The sequence below is a fragment of the Moschus berezovskii genome, chromosome 26, assembly GCF_049115385.1.
Source record: "Moschus berezovskii isolate FMDL1 chromosome 26, NW_MosBer_1.0, whole genome shotgun sequence".
NCBI classification, from domain to species: domain Eukaryota; kingdom Metazoa; phylum Chordata; class Mammalia; order Artiodactyla; family Moschidae; genus Moschus; species Moschus berezovskii.
The window spans coordinates 10,429,347-10,447,075 of NC_142485.1; the positions used below are offsets into that span (position 1 = coordinate 10,429,347).

A 17,729-nucleotide genomic window follows, 5' to 3' on the forward strand; every position below is an offset into this window, starting at 1 on the left:
AATCAGCTGATTTTCTTTATATTAGTTAGCTATTCCTAGGCAAGATTGGATAAAAGAGCAACTTAGATTTTCATTTCTCCCAAACAGGATAGATTTTTTACTTTGAATTACTCCAAAAATAACATAAAATTTAGAATTACAAAAACAAAAGTAGCTTACCCCATTTCCTCTGCATTTTATAGTGGCATTACAACTATATCCCATTAAAGGAACTTCTTTGCAGGTTTTATTTATACAATACTAAAACAAAACAAGCAATATTTCATAGTTATTTACGAATCTGACACGAGGAAAGAATTAACTATATCATGTGTATACAAAAGACATTCTTGCTGAGACTTTATATTAAGCATCACTCTGATTTTGGAACAAAGATTCTGTCAATCCAATACAAAAATCTAAACAATAGTAAGAGTTAAAAAAAAAAAGTCTGAGCATGTTTGCCTTAACACAGTTTATGCAATGATGCCATATAATTTTGGTTTTGATCCAATTGGGAACTGAAATGAGAATCACCATTATGGGAGTTAATGTTCTGCTATGAATAATTAGTTAGATTAATATTCATGATTTGTCTGCTCAAAAACTGGAAAATAATTTATTATTTTAGTTTCAGTGTAAAATATAAATTATTATTTTGGATGGTAAATTATCATAAATCCTTGTTATAATACTAATTATAATAATCTATCAAGAGAAATATTTTCACCTAACATGTATGCATTGCAAAAACCTAGTTATGTTGAAGTGGTTAATCAGGGGTTAAATTAGTCATTTTTTCCCTCATTTACTTTTCTCTATTCTTTAAGCTAATCTCCTAACTTATATTCTCTTGACTTCTTTAAATACATCAGCGTAACACATGATGAAATCATTGAAAAGAAGAATGAAATTTAGCATTTTGCAATTATTTCCTGAAAATTAACATATAGCCAATGAGTAAATAATGATGTGTATACCAGTCCATTTTTGTGCTTTCTCTTGGATATAATATTGGAAGTTCTAGCCAGAGCAGTCAGGCAAGAAAATATGAAAAGCACACACATTCTAAATAAACAGGTAAAATTATCTCTTTGCAGATGATATAATCTTGTATTTCAACTCTAAAGACTCCACATACACAAAAGTTTGTTCAGTTCAGTTCAGTCGCTCAGTCGTGTCTGACTGTTTGCAACCCCATGAATCACAGCACACCAGGCCTCCCTGTCCATCAACAACTCCAATAATTCAGTAAAATTGCAGGATAAAATATTAACATACAAAACTAAAAACATTTCTAACAATGGACATTCTAAAAAGGAAATTAAGAATATAATTCAATGAAGAATAGCATTCACTATTATTAGATAAGTAAAATTAACCAAGAAGCATACACTGAAAACTGAAAAAATATTTTAAAAAATTTAAAAACAAAAAATAAAATTTATCCTGTGTATATGGGCTGGAAGACATAATATTATTAATATATCAATATTATCCAAAGCATCAATAAATCCAATGCAATCTATCAAAATTTCAAGACAGATACTTTTTTCATAAATAGAAAAACCCATCATAAAATGCACATGGAATCACAAGAGATTCTATATAGCTAAAATAGTCTTTAAAAAGAACAAAATTAAAAACTTACTGTAGTGTTCACTTCAGCAGCACATATACTAAAACTGGAATGACACAGAGAAGATTAACATGGCCCTATGCAAGGGTGACACTCAAATTCATGAAGTGTTCCATACTTTTAAAAAACTTTTGCACTGTAAAAGGAACTATAAATGTGACAAAAAGTCTACCCTCAGAATAGGAGAAAATACTTGCAAATGAAGCAACTGACAGTTAATCTTCAAAACATACAAACAGTTCATGAAGTTCAATATTTTTTAAAAAGTAATAAAAAAGTAAGACCTAAATAGACATTTCTCCAAAGACATATAGATGACCAACAAATACATGAAAAGATGTTCAACATCACTAATTATCAGAGAAATGCAAATCAAAACTACAGATGAGATATCACCTCACACAGGTCAGAATGGCCGCCATCAAAAACTCTGCAAACAATAAACAATGGAGAGCTTGTGGAGAAAAGGAAGCCTCCAAGCATGTTGAAGAGAATGTAAATTGATGCAGCAACTATGGAGAACAGTATGGAGGTTCCTTAAAAATCTAAAAATAGAATTGCCATATGATCAACCAATCCCATTCTTTGATATATATTCAGAGAAAACCATAATTTGAAAAGACATATACACTCCAATGTTCATAGCAGCACTATTTACAAAAGTCAGAACATGGAAGCAACTAAAATGTTGATCAACAGAGGAATAGATAAAGAAGATGTGATACATACATACAATGGAATATTATTCATACATAAAAATAAACAAAATTCTCATTTACAGAGACAGGGATGCTCTCAAGAGCATCATACAGAGTGAAGTAAATCAGAAAGAAAAACAAACAAACAAATATCGTATATCAAAGCATATGTCTGGAATCTAAAAAAAAATGGTACAGATGATCTTATTTGCAAAGCAGAAATAGAGGCACAAGCATAGAAAACAAATGTGTGAGTACCAAGGGTGCAGGAGGGGTGGGATGAGGTGCGAGATTGGGGTTGACATATAATACACTCTGGATACTATACATAAAATAGAAAACTAATGAGAACCTACTGTACAGCACAGGGAACTCTGCTCAGTGCCCTGTGGTGACCTGGATGGGAAGGAAATCCACAAAAGAGAGGGTATATGTATACATATACATATGTTCCAGATGTTCAAGCTGGTTTTAGAAAAGGCAGAGGAACCAGAGATCAAATTGCCAACATCCGCTGGATCTTCAAAAAAGCAAGAGAGTTCCAGAAAAAAACATCTATTTCTGCTTTATTGACTATGCCAAAGCCTTTGACTGTGTGGATCACAGTAAACTGTGGAAAATTCTGAAAGAGATGGGAATACAAGACCTGCCTCTTGAGAAACTTATATGCAGGTCAGGAAGCAACAGTTAGAACTGGACATGGAACAACAGACTGGTTCCAAATAGGAAAAGCAGTATGTCAAAGCTGTATATGGTCACCCTGCTTATTTAACTTATATGCAGAGTACATCATGAGGAACGCTGGGCTGGAAGAAGAACAAGGTGGAATCAAGATTGCCGGGAGAAATATCAATAACCTCAGATATGCAGATGACACTACCCTTATGGCAGAAAGTGAAGAGGAACTCAAAAGCCTCTTGATGAAAGTGAAAGAGGAGAGTGAAAAAGTTGGCTTAAAGCTCAACATTCAGAAAACTAAGATTATGGCATCTGGTCCCATCACTTCATGGGAAATAGATGGGGAAACAGTGGAAACAGTGTCAGACTTTATTTTTTGGAACTCCAAAATCACTGCAGATGGTGACTGTAGCCATGAAATTAAAAGACGCTTACTCCTTGGAAGGAAAGTTATGACCGACCTAGATAGTATATTAAAAAGCAGAGACATTACTTTGCCAACCAAGGTCCGTCTAGTCAAGGCTATGGTTTTTCCCGTGGTCATGTATAGATGTGAGAGTTGGACTATGAAGAAAGCTGAGCACCGAAGAGTTGATGCTTTTGAACTGTGGTGTTGGAGAAGACTCTTGAGATTCCCTTGGACTGCAAGGAGATCCAACAAGTCCATCCTAAAGGAGATCAGTCCTGGATGTTCATTGGAAGGACTGATGCTGAAGCTGAAACTGCAATACTTTGGCCACCTCATGCGACGAGTTGACTCACTGGAAAAGACTCTGATGCTGGGAGGAATTGGGGGCAGGAGGAGAAGGGGACGACAGAGGATGAGATGTTTGGATGGCATCACCGACTCAATAGACATGAGTTTGGGTAAACTCTGGTAGTTGGTGATGGACAGGGAGGCCTGGCATGCTGTGATTCATGGGGTCGCATAGAGTCAGACACGACTGAGCAACTGAACTATGTATAGATATGGCTGGTTCCCTTTGCTGTACAGCAGAAACTGACACAGCAGTGTAAAACAACTATATTTCAGTTTTTTTTTTTAAAAAAGTAAGTACTATATGAAAACCATGTGTTTCTGGCATAAGTTTAGACAAACTGACTAGTGAAACAGATTATATATGGTCAAGCGAATGCACTTAATGCCACTGAATCAGATACTTGAAAATGGTTAAAAGTGTGAATTTTATGCTATGTTCAGTTCAGTCACTCAGTCATGTCCAACTCTTTGCGACCCCATGAATCACAGCATGCCAGGCCTCCCTGGCCATCACCAACTCCCAGAGTTCACTCAAACTCATGTCCATCGAGTCGGTGATGTGTACATTTTATCAAATTTAAAAAGTTAAAAGAAAAACTTACACAGAGGTGTTTGGCACCCTTAAGTCTCCTAGTTAACAGTCACGATCAAAGTCTCTGGCAATCTTGATTCATATTTCAAAATTCTCCATGTGAATTTAATCACCTATGCATCCTCATTTTTATCAAACTACATAACTAACCTAGAATAAGGGAAAATGCCCTATCTTTACAAATCCCAATGTTTCTTATGAATCTAGATTTCTCAAATACCATTAATGTTGCTTTTCAGATCATCTGGATGAAACAGAACATTAATTGTAAAGAATACAAGTCACATAGTTATATCAATTGACAAAGAAAAAGTATTTGACAACATTCAACAGCTATTTGTAATGAAAAAATCAAATCTGAGTGAACAATGAATACAAGGGAATTTACTCAAGTTGCTAAGGGTCATATTCAAACCTACACCTAGTAAAATAACTGATGGTGAATGACAATGTTTTTCCTCTAAGATCAGGAAGAAAGCAAGGGTGTCTATTTTCAAAACTTTTATTAAACATAGTACATGAAGTTTTAGCCAGTGCAATAAGAAAGGAAAAAAATAAACGGTATGTAGAACATAAAACAAACAAACAAAAAAACCTGTCTTTATTTGAAAATGAAGTGATTGTCTACATACAAAATTCTAAGGACTCTACAAAAAAAGTTCTAGAAATAATATTATAATTCAGCAAGGTTTTGCGTGCAAGTTGAACATACTGAAAATTACATTTTTATAAACATGTGAAAGATGAAAATAAAAACACACTGTCAGTTATACTTACTCCAAAGTGAATAATATGTTGAGACACAGTCGAACAGAAGGTACACAACATCTATACCTTAAAAATTATAAAATGTTGATGAAAGAAATCAATGACTACTTAAACAATTGAGGCGACTTACCATTTTCATGGATTGAAGAATTCAACATAATAAAGATATTCACTCTTCCCAAATTAAACTATAGTTTTAACATAATTCTTATTAAATTTCTGAAAAGTTTTATGTTGTCTCATAAAAGTTCATTTGAGCTTCCCCAGTGGCTCAGAGGTAAAGAGTCCACCTACAATGAGGGTGCCATAGGAGACATGGGTTCGATCCCTGGTTCCGGAAGATTCCCCTAAAGGAGGGTATGGCAACTCATTCCAGTATTCTTGCCTGGAGAAATCCATGGACAGAGGAGCCTGGCTAGCTACAGTCCATGGGGTCACAAAGAGTTAGACACAACTGAGCAACTAATAGGGCTTTTCTGATAGCTCAATTGGTAAAGAATTCGCCTGCAATGCAAGAGAACTTGGTTGGATTCCTGAATGGGAAGGTCCACTGGAGAAGGGATATGCTGCCCACTCCAGTATTCTTTGGCCACCCACTTTGAGCAGTGCTAGCAGAAAAGAACCTGCCTGCCAATACAAGAGACATAAGAGACCCAGGTTCAAACCCTGGGTCAGGAAAATCCCCTGGAGGAGGGCATGGCAACCCGCTCCAGTATTCTTGCCTGGAGAATTCCATGGACAGAGAAACCTGGCAGACTATAGTCCATAGGGTCGCAAGAGTCAGACAAGACTGGAGCAACCTAGCATGGCATGGCATAAGTTTATTTTACAGTTTATATTGAAAGGTGCAGGGCCTAGAATAACCAAAGCTATATTTTGAAAGAAAAGTAAAATGAGAAGAATCACTCTGCTTATTATTAAAGCTTACTAAATTGTTAAAGTAATCAAGAGAACATGATATTAGTAACCCACTCCAGTGTTCTTGCCTGGAGAATCCCAGGGACGGGGGAGCCTGGTGGGCTTCCGTCTATGGGGTCACACAGAGTTGGACACGACTGAAGTGACTTAGCAGCAGCAGCAGCAGACATGCAGATTAATATAACAATATAGACAATCCAAAAACAGACTAACAAAAATACACCCAATTCATTTTTGGCAAAAGTCCAAAAAAAAAATGAACCTCAACCTGAACCTCAACCTAAACCTCAGGTTAAAGTAAATTAACTGAAAATAAACCAAATGTAAAACAAACTTAAATGTAAAACACAATATTACACATTTTTAGAAATTAAAAAAAAAAAACTGAGAGAATATCTTCATGACCCAGGGTTCTAAGTAGGGTTTTTAGACTTGACACAAAACACATGTTCCACGAAAGGAAAAATTGACAAATTGATATCATGAAAAGCTTTTCTATATGAGTTTCTCCACCATGTAGATTGCTTTAGCAAAGCAAGCAAGTTGAGAAGCTGAGAGAAAGAACATGTGCATGCCAAACAGAAGTCACTGTCTTTTTTAAAACTAATCTTATAAATCTTATAAATTCCATAACTTTTACCATCTTCTCTTTCTTAGAAACCAGTTACTATATCCAGTGCACACACAGATGAACAGGATTACATGGGGAGTGAATATCAGAAAGTGGGAGCATTGGAGCCATGTTAGAAGATGCTGACCATAAGAAGCAAGTTCCCAAGGGGATAGGACTGCTCAACGCAGACAGAAAAACTGGCTAATTGATTAACCATTTTAAGGTTTTATTTTTAATACATAATTACTAAGTGCCATTTACATAAAACACTGATTTACAACTGCTGCCTTATATTTTCTGGAATGTGTGCACTCATATTCCAGACAGACTCCCTGAGCTTCTGAATCATTTTTCTTCTCCCTTTTTGTTTTAGCTACATAAATTGTACTACATGTCCATCTCAACATGAGCTCGTACATCGCTGTAGCTGTGCTCTCCCAGTGCAGTCTTCTGGTTTGGGTCCTCCAAATTTCTCACACTTAAATTTTGACAATACAGATAAAATATGAATGCTCAATTGTTTTTTTCTGAAGTAGGAAAAATTAAAAACACAAAATTAGAATTTTATGATTTAAAGCCATCAGAATTCAAAGATCTAAAAAGAATCGACTGTCAGTGGACTCCTGTGCTTAAAAACACATCTTCTCCCACGAGGACTGATGACAGATTAATCCAAAATGTCAATGTTATTTGATAACCGAGGCTTGGATTAATAATCTTTTCAATATCATATGGTAAATAAATGGCAGCACCAGGTTCAAATCCTCTCTGTATGATTGGGACAGTCATGGTGGAATATAGTATCTGATAGTTACATAACTTAACACAGGTATATACAAGTGAACATGTTCTGTTACCATCTGTGCACCACACATGGTGCCATCAGCCACATAGGTGTGATCTCCTCCACCTGATCTCACCGATGATGAAGTGGTTATGCACACAAGTCCTTGAGAATATGAATAAACTGCAGATCGAACATCACTTCTGTAAGTACTATTTTGTGGCCAAACACAAGCTAATTTTCCACAAAGAACATCCCTGGAAAGGGGAAACAAAACAATGTCTTATCATTCTGTCCTTGAATGAAACTTAAGTTTTAGATAAGTATTGTATCACATCAACGATAACATAAATGTTGTTTAACCAATAGTAAAAAATCAGAAAAATGCCAAAATGTCACTCTGCACTGGGGTGCACATCTGAATGTGATGCAGTTAATTGGCACAGCAGCAGCAGAACTGAAAACTACACAATGATCTCAAATGTTCAGACATGCCTTCATTTCCTGTTTTAGTGCTCGGTTCTGTTATCTAGCCCATCACAGCGATCACACTGAGAAAATTCCTCACCTGCTCCCACTTTGATAAAGCTTGACCAGTCTGCTGGTTTGTTATCCAACATTTGTTGAGAGTGGCTGACTGCATTTATTTATACTTTGTGCATATTTTGAGACCCTTCTAATTATGCTCATTGTACTGGCCATGATCTTTAGTCAATAAATCTATTTAATAATCAGACTCTTCATTTTGATCTCAAGATTCTTTGAATATGCTGATATTTCCAGTCATTCTGTATTCCTTTCCTGAGAATTCAGAAACTTTTAGATCCCATATTTGGCATAAGCCATACCAAAGTTTATCCCATAAATAGTTTATTTACTTATCAATGGGTAGAATACTGGCTTCTCTAAGAGACTTCCAATATTCCTAGTTTATGCCCTGGAAAATAATTGATGTCACTTCTTGCTCTTGGAATCACTCAAATCTACCAACTCTCATCCTCAATTGAAAAAACACTTCTTAGTTATTGATATGTGTTTGTCAAGCATGTCATTGTTATCTCTCCAAATGTCTTTCATTTGAAAATTTCATCCCTTTGTTCTAAAAGACCGTGGGGAGGCTTTTTTTAAAATGATTTATTTGGCCTTGTGGCTTGCAGGATCTTAGTTCCCTTGACCAGGGATTAAGTCTGTACCCGCAGTAGTGAAAGCATGGAGTTCCAAGTATTGAACTCCTGGGGAATTCTCCATGGGAGGTCCTTTTAAAATAACAGATTAGCTTAATGGTATCAAGAATAGAGGGCTTCTCAGGTGGCACAGTGGTAAAGAATCTGCCTGCCAAGATGTGGGTTCAGTTCTTGGGTTGGGAATATCTCCTGGAGTAGGAATGTCAACCCACTCCAGTATTCTTGTATGGAAAATTTCATGGACAGAGGAGCCTGATGAGCTACAGTCCATGGGGTTGCAAAAGAATCTGACCGTACTGAGCATGCACGCATCAAGCTGTGAAGATTGAAATGAGAACGGATTCCTTTTCCAAATCTTTTTCCAAATTTCTCTCCCTTCCAGTCTCATTTTTCTTGTTTCTCAGATTGAAATAATTCTTTTTATTGCTGCTCTATTCTCTTCATATAGAATGTATCTCAAAATATCTTAAACTAACTTTACATGATAGATTTTTTTTCTAGTCTGGCTATTGAAATACAAACTCCTCTTCCAAAGTCCATTCTCTCAAAGTTGGCATTTATGGTGGAATTCTTGGAACTGGCAATCTGCTTGAATTTCTGGAATCTGCTGAAAGCAGATGAATTGAGCTATTGAATTCCAGTCTCATCTAGTGATTTTGGGAATATTCATATACTACCATCATCTCAGATGAAGTCCATGTACGTCATGCTTGCTAACTTTTACAGTTCCTTCCACCTTTTCTTTTCCTTCTTGCATATCTTAAGACCAAGGGTGGCACACATACCTCTGGTCATCAAAGAGAGATTGAGGCTGACTTACCATCACCTCCTGCCTCTGTGGTCATCCACTGTGGTGTAAGTCAGTCTGCTCTCAATTGCTTTCTAATAAGGTATGGCTGATTATGTTCCATCTTTTAGAGATTATAGGCTCTCTTCATGAGATCTCCCTTCATCAGCATTCACTTCATGATTCCAGACTTCCTCTTTTAATCTGTCAGTTTTCCAGTGTTGGGGCACATGGAAAATTCTGGATTCTCTACACATCATCAGTTCAGTTCAGTTCAGTCACTCAGTCGTGTCCCACTCTTTGTGACCCCATGAATCACAGCACACCAGGCCTCCCTGTCCTTCACCAACTCCCAGAGTTCATTCAAATTCATGTCCATCGTCGAGTCGGTGATGCCATCCAGCCATCTCATTCTCTGTTGTCCCCTTCTCCTCCCGCCCCCAATCCCTCCCAGCATCAGTGTCTTTTCCAGTGAGTCAGCTCTTTGCATGAGGTGGCCAAAGTATTGGAGTTTCAGCTTTAGCATCAGTCCTTCCAATGAACACCCAGGACTGATCTCCTTTAGAATGGACTGGTTGGATCTCCTTGCAGTCCAAGGGACTCTCAAGAGTCTTCTCCAGAACCACAGTTCAAAAGCATCAATTCTTCGGTGATCAGCTTTCTTCACAGTCCAATTCTCACATCCATACATGACCATGGGAAAAACCATAGCCTCAACTAGATGGACCTTTGTTGGCAAAGTAATGTCTCTGCTTTTTAATATGCTATCTAGGTTGGTCATAGCTTTCCTTCCAAGGAGTAAGAGTCTTTTAATTTCACGGCTGCAATCAGCATCCGCAGTGATTTTGGAGCCCAAAAAAGTAAAGTCTGACACTGTTTCCACTGTTTCTCCATAATCATAATTATAAAAAGAGTAGGACAAGACTGAGCGACTTTCACTTTCACTTTACGTTGTGAAATGTTTCACCCTGTTAGGTGAATTAATACATTCATCATTTCACGTATTTATCCTATTTTTATGTGTGAGTACATTTAAGCTCTACTCTCAGCAAATTCCATTTATATAGCAATTATATAATTCTATTGCCTAATTATATAATAATTATATAGTGTTTTCACCATGTTATACATTAGATCTTCAGATCTAATTCATCTTACAACTGAAAGCATGTATCATTTTAAAAATTTTTCTGGCAATTACTTTTCTACCCTCTGTTTCTATGAGTTCATTTTGATTATTACAGCAGTATTATAGCAAACAGAAGTGATAAGAGAAGGCATTATTGCCATGATCTTGATCTCAGGGGTAATACTACCAGCTATTACTATTAAGTATAGTGTTAATTGTGGGTTTTCCATTTATTGCTTTCATTATGTTGTGGTACAGTCCTTCTACACTAATATGAAGAGAGTTATTATAATGAAAGGATGTTGAATTTTGTCAAATGCTTTTTCTATACCTACTGAGATGATCATATGATTCTTATCCCTTTTTTAATTAATATGGTGTATGACATCGATTGTTTTGTGGATATGAAACCATCCTTACATCCCCAGAATATTACCCACTGGATCATGGTTTGTGTTCCTTTTAAAGTATTGTTAAATTTGCTAATTTGTAAATTTTTCATCTATGTTTATTGAGGATATTGGCCTCTTATTTCTCTTCTGGTAATGTCCTGGTCTGTTTTTGATATTAGGGAAATGCTAGCATTAAAAAATGATTTTGGAAGTGTTCTAATTTTTGGAAGATTTTCGTCAATTCTTTTTTTTTTTAATGTTTGGTAGAATTCACCAGTTGACTTGTTCATTCAGAAGTTTTGATTGCCAGTTCAATCACCTTATTTGTTATTAGTCAGTTCAGATTTTCTATATAGTATATACAGTATACTCTAGTACTTCTCCCTTCAGGGAGAAACACGGTAATGGACATTTTTGCCTGCTCTTTCTGTATGTGGGCTAGGGGTACAGCATCAGAATGTGTATGTGTAGGGGTTCTCCTATGTCCATTAAGAAGTGCTTAACTAACAGTCACAATTTGTGGGACTCATTAATGGAAGTGCCATTGACTAACAGTGTCAAGTAGTTTGGAAGCCTGTTCCCTGGGTGTTAACTGCAAAAACTGTGGTGCAGACATGTGTATAAGCTTCCAGCAGGCAATACTGGTGATTTGGATTAGGTGACAAGGAGATGCTAGAGGAGAGACTGCTGGCATTCCGAGTCCCTGGGCAGGATTAAATCAGAAACTTTTAAAATTAGAAGGCTGACCCTCAGCCAACGGCTTTTAAAGTATGCGTGTGGACTCTTTTTCAGGAAGACAAGCAGATGAGCATTTTTGTCTGCTCCTTCTAAGAACACCTTTGTTTGCTACATTCCTGTGGGGTTTGTGAATGGAAGTCCCTTTGGGTATCAGAGTCAGGTGGTCTGGGGCCCTGACTCGGGCAGCAACGCAAAAGCTAGGGTGTAGAAATGTGTACCAGTTCCTTATAGGGATAGACTGGTGGTTTGGAGTGGGCTACGAAGAGATGCCAGGGAAGCTGTCTCTCAGTTTAGGAGATGAGTGATTCCATCTGTTCCCTCTGCACTGAGCCCACTTTCTACCTTCAGTAATAAACACCAAACTTCTCTTAGTCTCCTTATTAACAGGGAAAAAAAAAGACAAAAAAGAGAGCTAAATTGCATAAAAGGAAAATATACATAACATTATTTGAAAATATTCTCCAGATACACAATGTATTGTCCATTACTATTTAGTGTCTCGTGACAAGAAATAGAGACATTTTATAACTTAATGAAACAGTCATTTTCTATATACATACTTTTGCTCACAAGGTAATGGTTGGGAATTTCTAAAACCACAGTTTCCAAAACTATTATGCAAAGAATTAACTTCTTCAAAACAGGCAAATGGAGCACCTTGAGCACCTTAAAATGAAAAACATGTCCATTAAATTATTATTCTTAATGCAAACAAAATATTTGTCAATAAAAAGCTAATGAAACTTATGGCATAAACAAAAAAAATTGTGGTCTTGATCATGCTTTTTTTTTTTTTTTTTCCTCTGTGTATCTTGGCAATGGGCTTCCCAAGTAGCTCTAATGGTAAAGAAACTTCCTGCCAACACAAGAGATCTTAAGAGACAGCAGTTTTGATGACTGGGTTGGGAAGACTGCCTGGAGGAGGGCATGGCAACCCACACCAAAATTCTTGCCTGGAAAACCCCTTGGGCAGAGAAGCCTGGAGGGCTACAGTCCATGAGGTCGAACAGAATTGGCTTTCACTGAAAAGACTTAGCACACACCCTGTCAATGCAAGTAGAAAGAAATTACTGTCTTATCTGATAGAAAATAAAAAAATGATTATCTCTATTGTAGCAAAGTATCTTATAGTTAAAAACAATATGTTGACCCTTCCCTATGCGAATGCCTCTTTCCTAGTCCAATGTACATCAGGCTTGACCTTGTAACTTGCTCTACTTAATAAAATGAGCGATTTGAAACATCAATTGGGGTAAAACCTTCAGAATTAGTAGATGGGGTGCCATATTCTTATCTTGCTTAATGCAAGATAAGCAAGGTTTTAAATAGAGGCTTTTTAATCAGTTGGGTGTCATAGTGAAGGCCGGGCAGAATATAGCAGAGTAATTGTATTAGATACGTAAATCTCAGAGATCCGAGGTTCAGTTCCATTTCAATAAACAGAAGTCTGGTACCGAGATGTGGAGTTCTACTGTAAAATGCACCTAAAACGTGGCACTGCAATTGAAGCCTGCCAGTAGGTGGCAAGAAAGAGAGTAATGCCCTCTATGCAACGCCGAAACTTCTAGAGAAAGTATCTTCTCATTAATTTATAGGTAAATAATGTCTTTAGTGAGCTTACTTCCTCGTGCAAGGTGTTCAGGAAACAGAATGCGTCTTAATTACTCTTGGCTGAATTTAACCAAATGATGCAATTAGTCAAGAAAGAGATAAGGTAAACTCAGAAAAAGAAGCAGCTATTTCAGAAACAGGAATAAAAGAAAATAAAGTTCATCCTACCCGCACTTGGGTGGATGATGACAGGTGCTAACTGATATAAACTGGAAAGTTATTATGTCCAGTTGGTTGTTCTGTGCCTAATCCACGGTGAGTGGTTTTTTTGTTTGTTTGTTTGTTTTTTGGTGACTATTAACCTGATGGATTAATAAAAAGATCTTCACGTTCTTGTTCATGTCCATGTGTCTATCCCAGAATTCTTGTCTATAATCTTCTAATCTCTCTGCATCCGGGTTCACCACCCACCACCTTGGCCCTTTGTTACTGTCCATAAATACATCTATAATCCAATCTCTGAACATTTCTTCTTCATAGGAAATGAATGATCATATGGTCAAAATCTTTTAAAGCATCCTCCCAAGTGAGATTGCAGTGTGGCTATTCTCTTTTTTCAACTTATGACCAGTTACTGAGCCAACAAACCTATAAAACTAGCTTAGGCTTATTCCTTCTGCATCCACCAGTCATAATGAAATCCATTGGTAACAGTCAAGGAAAAGCAAAGGTCTAAGAGGGTAGAAAGACAAACTGTTCTAGATTTCCTGTTCATGAATTTTTCTTCTGCCTCTCTTTGTCTTTAGCTTGAATCTGAATGAACGAATGACTTCTATTTATCAAACCATCTGACTTAAGGAATTTGACATAACTGAGCTTATGATGAGTAGTTCTCAGTATATGATCACTGGATATCTGAAAACCAGATTGTTTATCTCTACAGGGGCCGGTAGTGTGCCCAGAGTTGTTTGTCAAGTTAGTGCAATTTTCCAAAATGCAGCTAGAACGGGCTTCCCCAGTGGTTCAGAGGATGGTTCAGCACTTTGCTTCAGGAACCCTGGGGAACTACCCTGCTATTTTCCTAAGAAGTTTGGTAGAAGCACCACATGGCATCTATTTTTCTCATAACCCATACCTCTAGTAATGGGTCTTCTGTGTTTTATGATTCAAAATGCAGGGCTGTTTGCATTGCAGCTTAGATATGCTGCAGGAGCTTAGTCTGTTTTTTTACCTCCCTCAATATTAGCAACATTTCATGTCACCTGGTAAATGGAATCAAGCAACACTTCCCCATCTACTGCCTCTAGAACCCAAAGAAGATTACCTTTGGGTACCGTTCTTGTTTCTTTTCATATGAAGTGCAAGATACATAGGGTTTGTCTTTTACTTTGCAGAGGGTGTCAGGTCATGTCCCTGATCACTTTGCTGATATGACAGGTTCCTAAATATTCCTTCAGTGTATCTCCTGCCCTTTTGTAGCACATGTATTTTAGTCTTCCTACATTCTAGCTTGGTGTTGTTTAGTCACTAAGTGGTGATTGACTCTTTTGCTACCCAATGAACTGTATATACTATATACTAGCCAATCAGGCTTGTCTGTCCATGATATTTCCCAGGCAAGAATACTGGAGTGGGTTTCCTTCTGCAAGACATCTTCCCAACCCAATGATTGGACCTGCATCTCCTGCATTGGCAGGCAGGTTCTCTACCACTGAGTCACGAGGGAAGCCCATTCTACCTAATTTTTCTTATCTAGCCAGGTTAGTACAAAATCAGTGATCGTGTGGATCAACATGACCTTTTCTGGGATGTCCAAATCTCTTCAACTATATGTGGCTGAAGGCAGCTATATTTTAACCCTAAATTAATACCATCATCCATTCCATGTGAATGCAAGTTGCTTCTCTTTCTCTTTTCAGGTACGAATAGAAAAGTATATATATATATATATATATATATATATATATATTTGCCAAATCAATGGCTAAGGTCATGTTGATCTGCTCTAGTATAGTCACCACACTGGCAGAGCAGGTACAGTTACTTAATCTACTACTTGCTGATATTTGAAATAGATACTATTATCTTCCAGGGACCATCTGGTTTTTGCAAGGGTCCAGTTGGGTCATTCAGTGCAGATATTGTATAGCCAACAAGTCCGCATCCTTTAGATCATTAAACAAAGCACTAATTTCTGGAAGGACTTTCTCCATGGCCTCCCCAAACTGACCAAGGACCTAATGATGGCATTGCACAAACCATCATGATGTGAACTCCAATAATACACTCTAAGACTGAGAAAGAACTACCAAATGGACCTTTGAATCTAGTCGACCCATTATAAACTGAAACTTGGCAAGGATTCTTAATCATTTCCTGACCCCTCTAAGTGCCCGCTCTCATGGAGAGAACATGATGAAACTGGGTTTCTGAAAATTGCTTAGAATTTGAATAGGGAATTATGATATTCAATAAGGTAATCCTTTTCAGTCTCTCAGTCAACCATTTTTTATTTTCTTTGATGGTACAAAGAGGACTATACCTTTGTAGGCTGCCCATATAACACAATAGAATAGAAACTATTATAATATTAGCCATCTCTCTGACAGTTGGTAAATCAGGTATCCACATCTGCTACTCTATCCCTGATGCTTATTATAATAATTTTATCCAGCTGTTCCAGGCACTGCTATATGATATTGATTTTTTCAAGATCTTATCATGCCAATTACCATCAGTGAGCCTCCTTCTATGTTATCCCCTCCTATCATCATTGCCTTGGCCTACGGAGAAGGCCATTATTGAAATTTATGGTGATTTTGATACCCTTCTCACCAGCATATCGCAAGGCCTTGGTACTTCCTGCTGGGCTTAGTTATTTGGCCTTACATATGTAGTATGTTCATTACAGAATATCCACTTCCCTGAGCCTTTCCTTCCTTTACTCCACTAAGTGGTACAGCAATTCTTTCATTTAAAATTCACTTAGAATGGGCCACCATATGGTCACCATGGTCATTTAACTTATATGCAGAGTACATGATGAGAAACTCTGGGCTGGATGAAGCACAAGCTGGACTCTAGTTTGCTGGGAGAAATATCAATAACCTCAGATATGCAGATGACACCACCCTTATGGCAGAAAGGGAAGAACTTAAGAACCTCTTGATGAAAGTGAAAGAGGAGAGTGAAAAAGTTGGATTAAAACTGAACATTCAGAAAACAAAGATCATGGCATCTGGTCCCATCACTTCATGGCAAATAGATGGAGAAACAGTGGAAACAGTAGCAGACTTTATTTTTTGGAATCCAAAATCACTGCAAATGGTGACTGCAGTCATGAAATGAAAGACAATAACTCCTTGGAAGACAAGTTAGGACCAACCTAGAGAGCATATTAAAAAGCAGAGACATTACTTTGCCAACAAAGGTCCGTCTAGTCAAAGCTATGGTTTTTCCAGTAGTCATGTATGGATGTGAGAGTTGGACTATAAAGAAAGTTGAGCGCAGAAGAATTGGTGCTTTTGAACTGTGGTGTTGGAGGAGACTTGAGATTCCCTTGGACTGCAAGGAGATCCATACAATTCATCCCAAAGGAAATCAGTCTAGAATGTTCATTGGAAGGACTGATGTTGAAGCTGAAACTCCAATACTTTGGCCACCTGACGTGAAGAGCTGACTCATTTGAAAAGACCCTGATGCTGGGACAGATTGAAGGTGAGAGGAGAAGGGGATGACAGAAGATGAGATGGTTGGATGGCATCACTGACTCAAGGGACATGAGTTTGATTCAACTCCGGGAGCTGGTAATGGACAGGGAGGCCTGGCGTGCTGCAGTCCATGGGGTCGCAAAGAGTCGGACACGACTGAGCAGCTGAACTGGACTGAACTGAACTCACCTCGAATGGGCCATCATGCTATTTTCAATGTTTTTGGAAACAATCCCAGCAAAAATGTTTACTATCTTCTAGTATCCATGCAGAATGTTGATTCCTCAATCTTGGGAGACTGACTCCATAACAATAAACACTTTCCCACCAATTCTTATGGCCCTGATCCAATCTTATGACAAAGGACTCTCAGAACCCAGTTCCAGGTGTATCCCTTGGTTTCAGTTGTAACTGCTAACGAGGACCTACAACTCTGTTGGTGTAGAGCTCTGCTGTTGTTCAGCCACTAAGCAGTATCTGACTGTTTGTGATCCCATGGACTGCAGCACGCCAGGCTTCCCTGTCCTCTGGAGATCCTGCAGTCTGCTCAGACTCATATCCATTGAGTCTGCAATGGTTTCCAGCCATCTCTTCCTCTGCTGCCCTCTCCTCCTTTTGAGCTCTGTTACTCCCGTATAAGCTCAAGCACATCTGGGCTCTAGTTTAAGACAGCTCTGTGTCTTAACTCTATTTTAAGTTAGTGGCCAAAATGTAGGGGAAGAAACTCAGGGGAATACATTTTGTGTGACAGGTGTCAACTACAACCTGGTGCTTGCCGAGAGCATTTGCCGTCTGCCTCTGCATAGATG

At 37.8% G+C, this 17,729-nt stretch overlaps 1 protein-coding gene and 1 non-coding gene across 2 annotated transcripts in view; one reads left to right on the plus strand and one right to left on the minus strand.

Annotated features, from left to right (window-relative positions):
• Positions 1–17,729, minus strand: part of ADAM18 (ADAM metallopeptidase domain 18) — a 97,417-nt gene that overhangs the window by 20,445 nt on the left and 59,243 nt on the right. Inside the window, exons 15-17 of the mRNA XM_088832682.1 lie at positions 12,220–12,325; positions 7,503–7,686; positions 160–240 (exon numbers count right to left, since the gene is read on the minus strand). Coding sequence (XP_088688808.1) covers positions 160–240; positions 7,503–7,686; positions 12,220–12,325 — 371 coding nt within the window. The remainder of the gene's footprint in view (positions 1–159; positions 241–7,502; positions 7,687–12,219; positions 12,326–17,729) is intronic.
• Positions 1,635–1,740, plus strand: LOC129549476 (U6 spliceosomal RNA). The gene has a single exon (XR_008684577.1). It is a non-coding gene; the product is annotated as a U6 spliceosomal RNA (small nuclear RNA).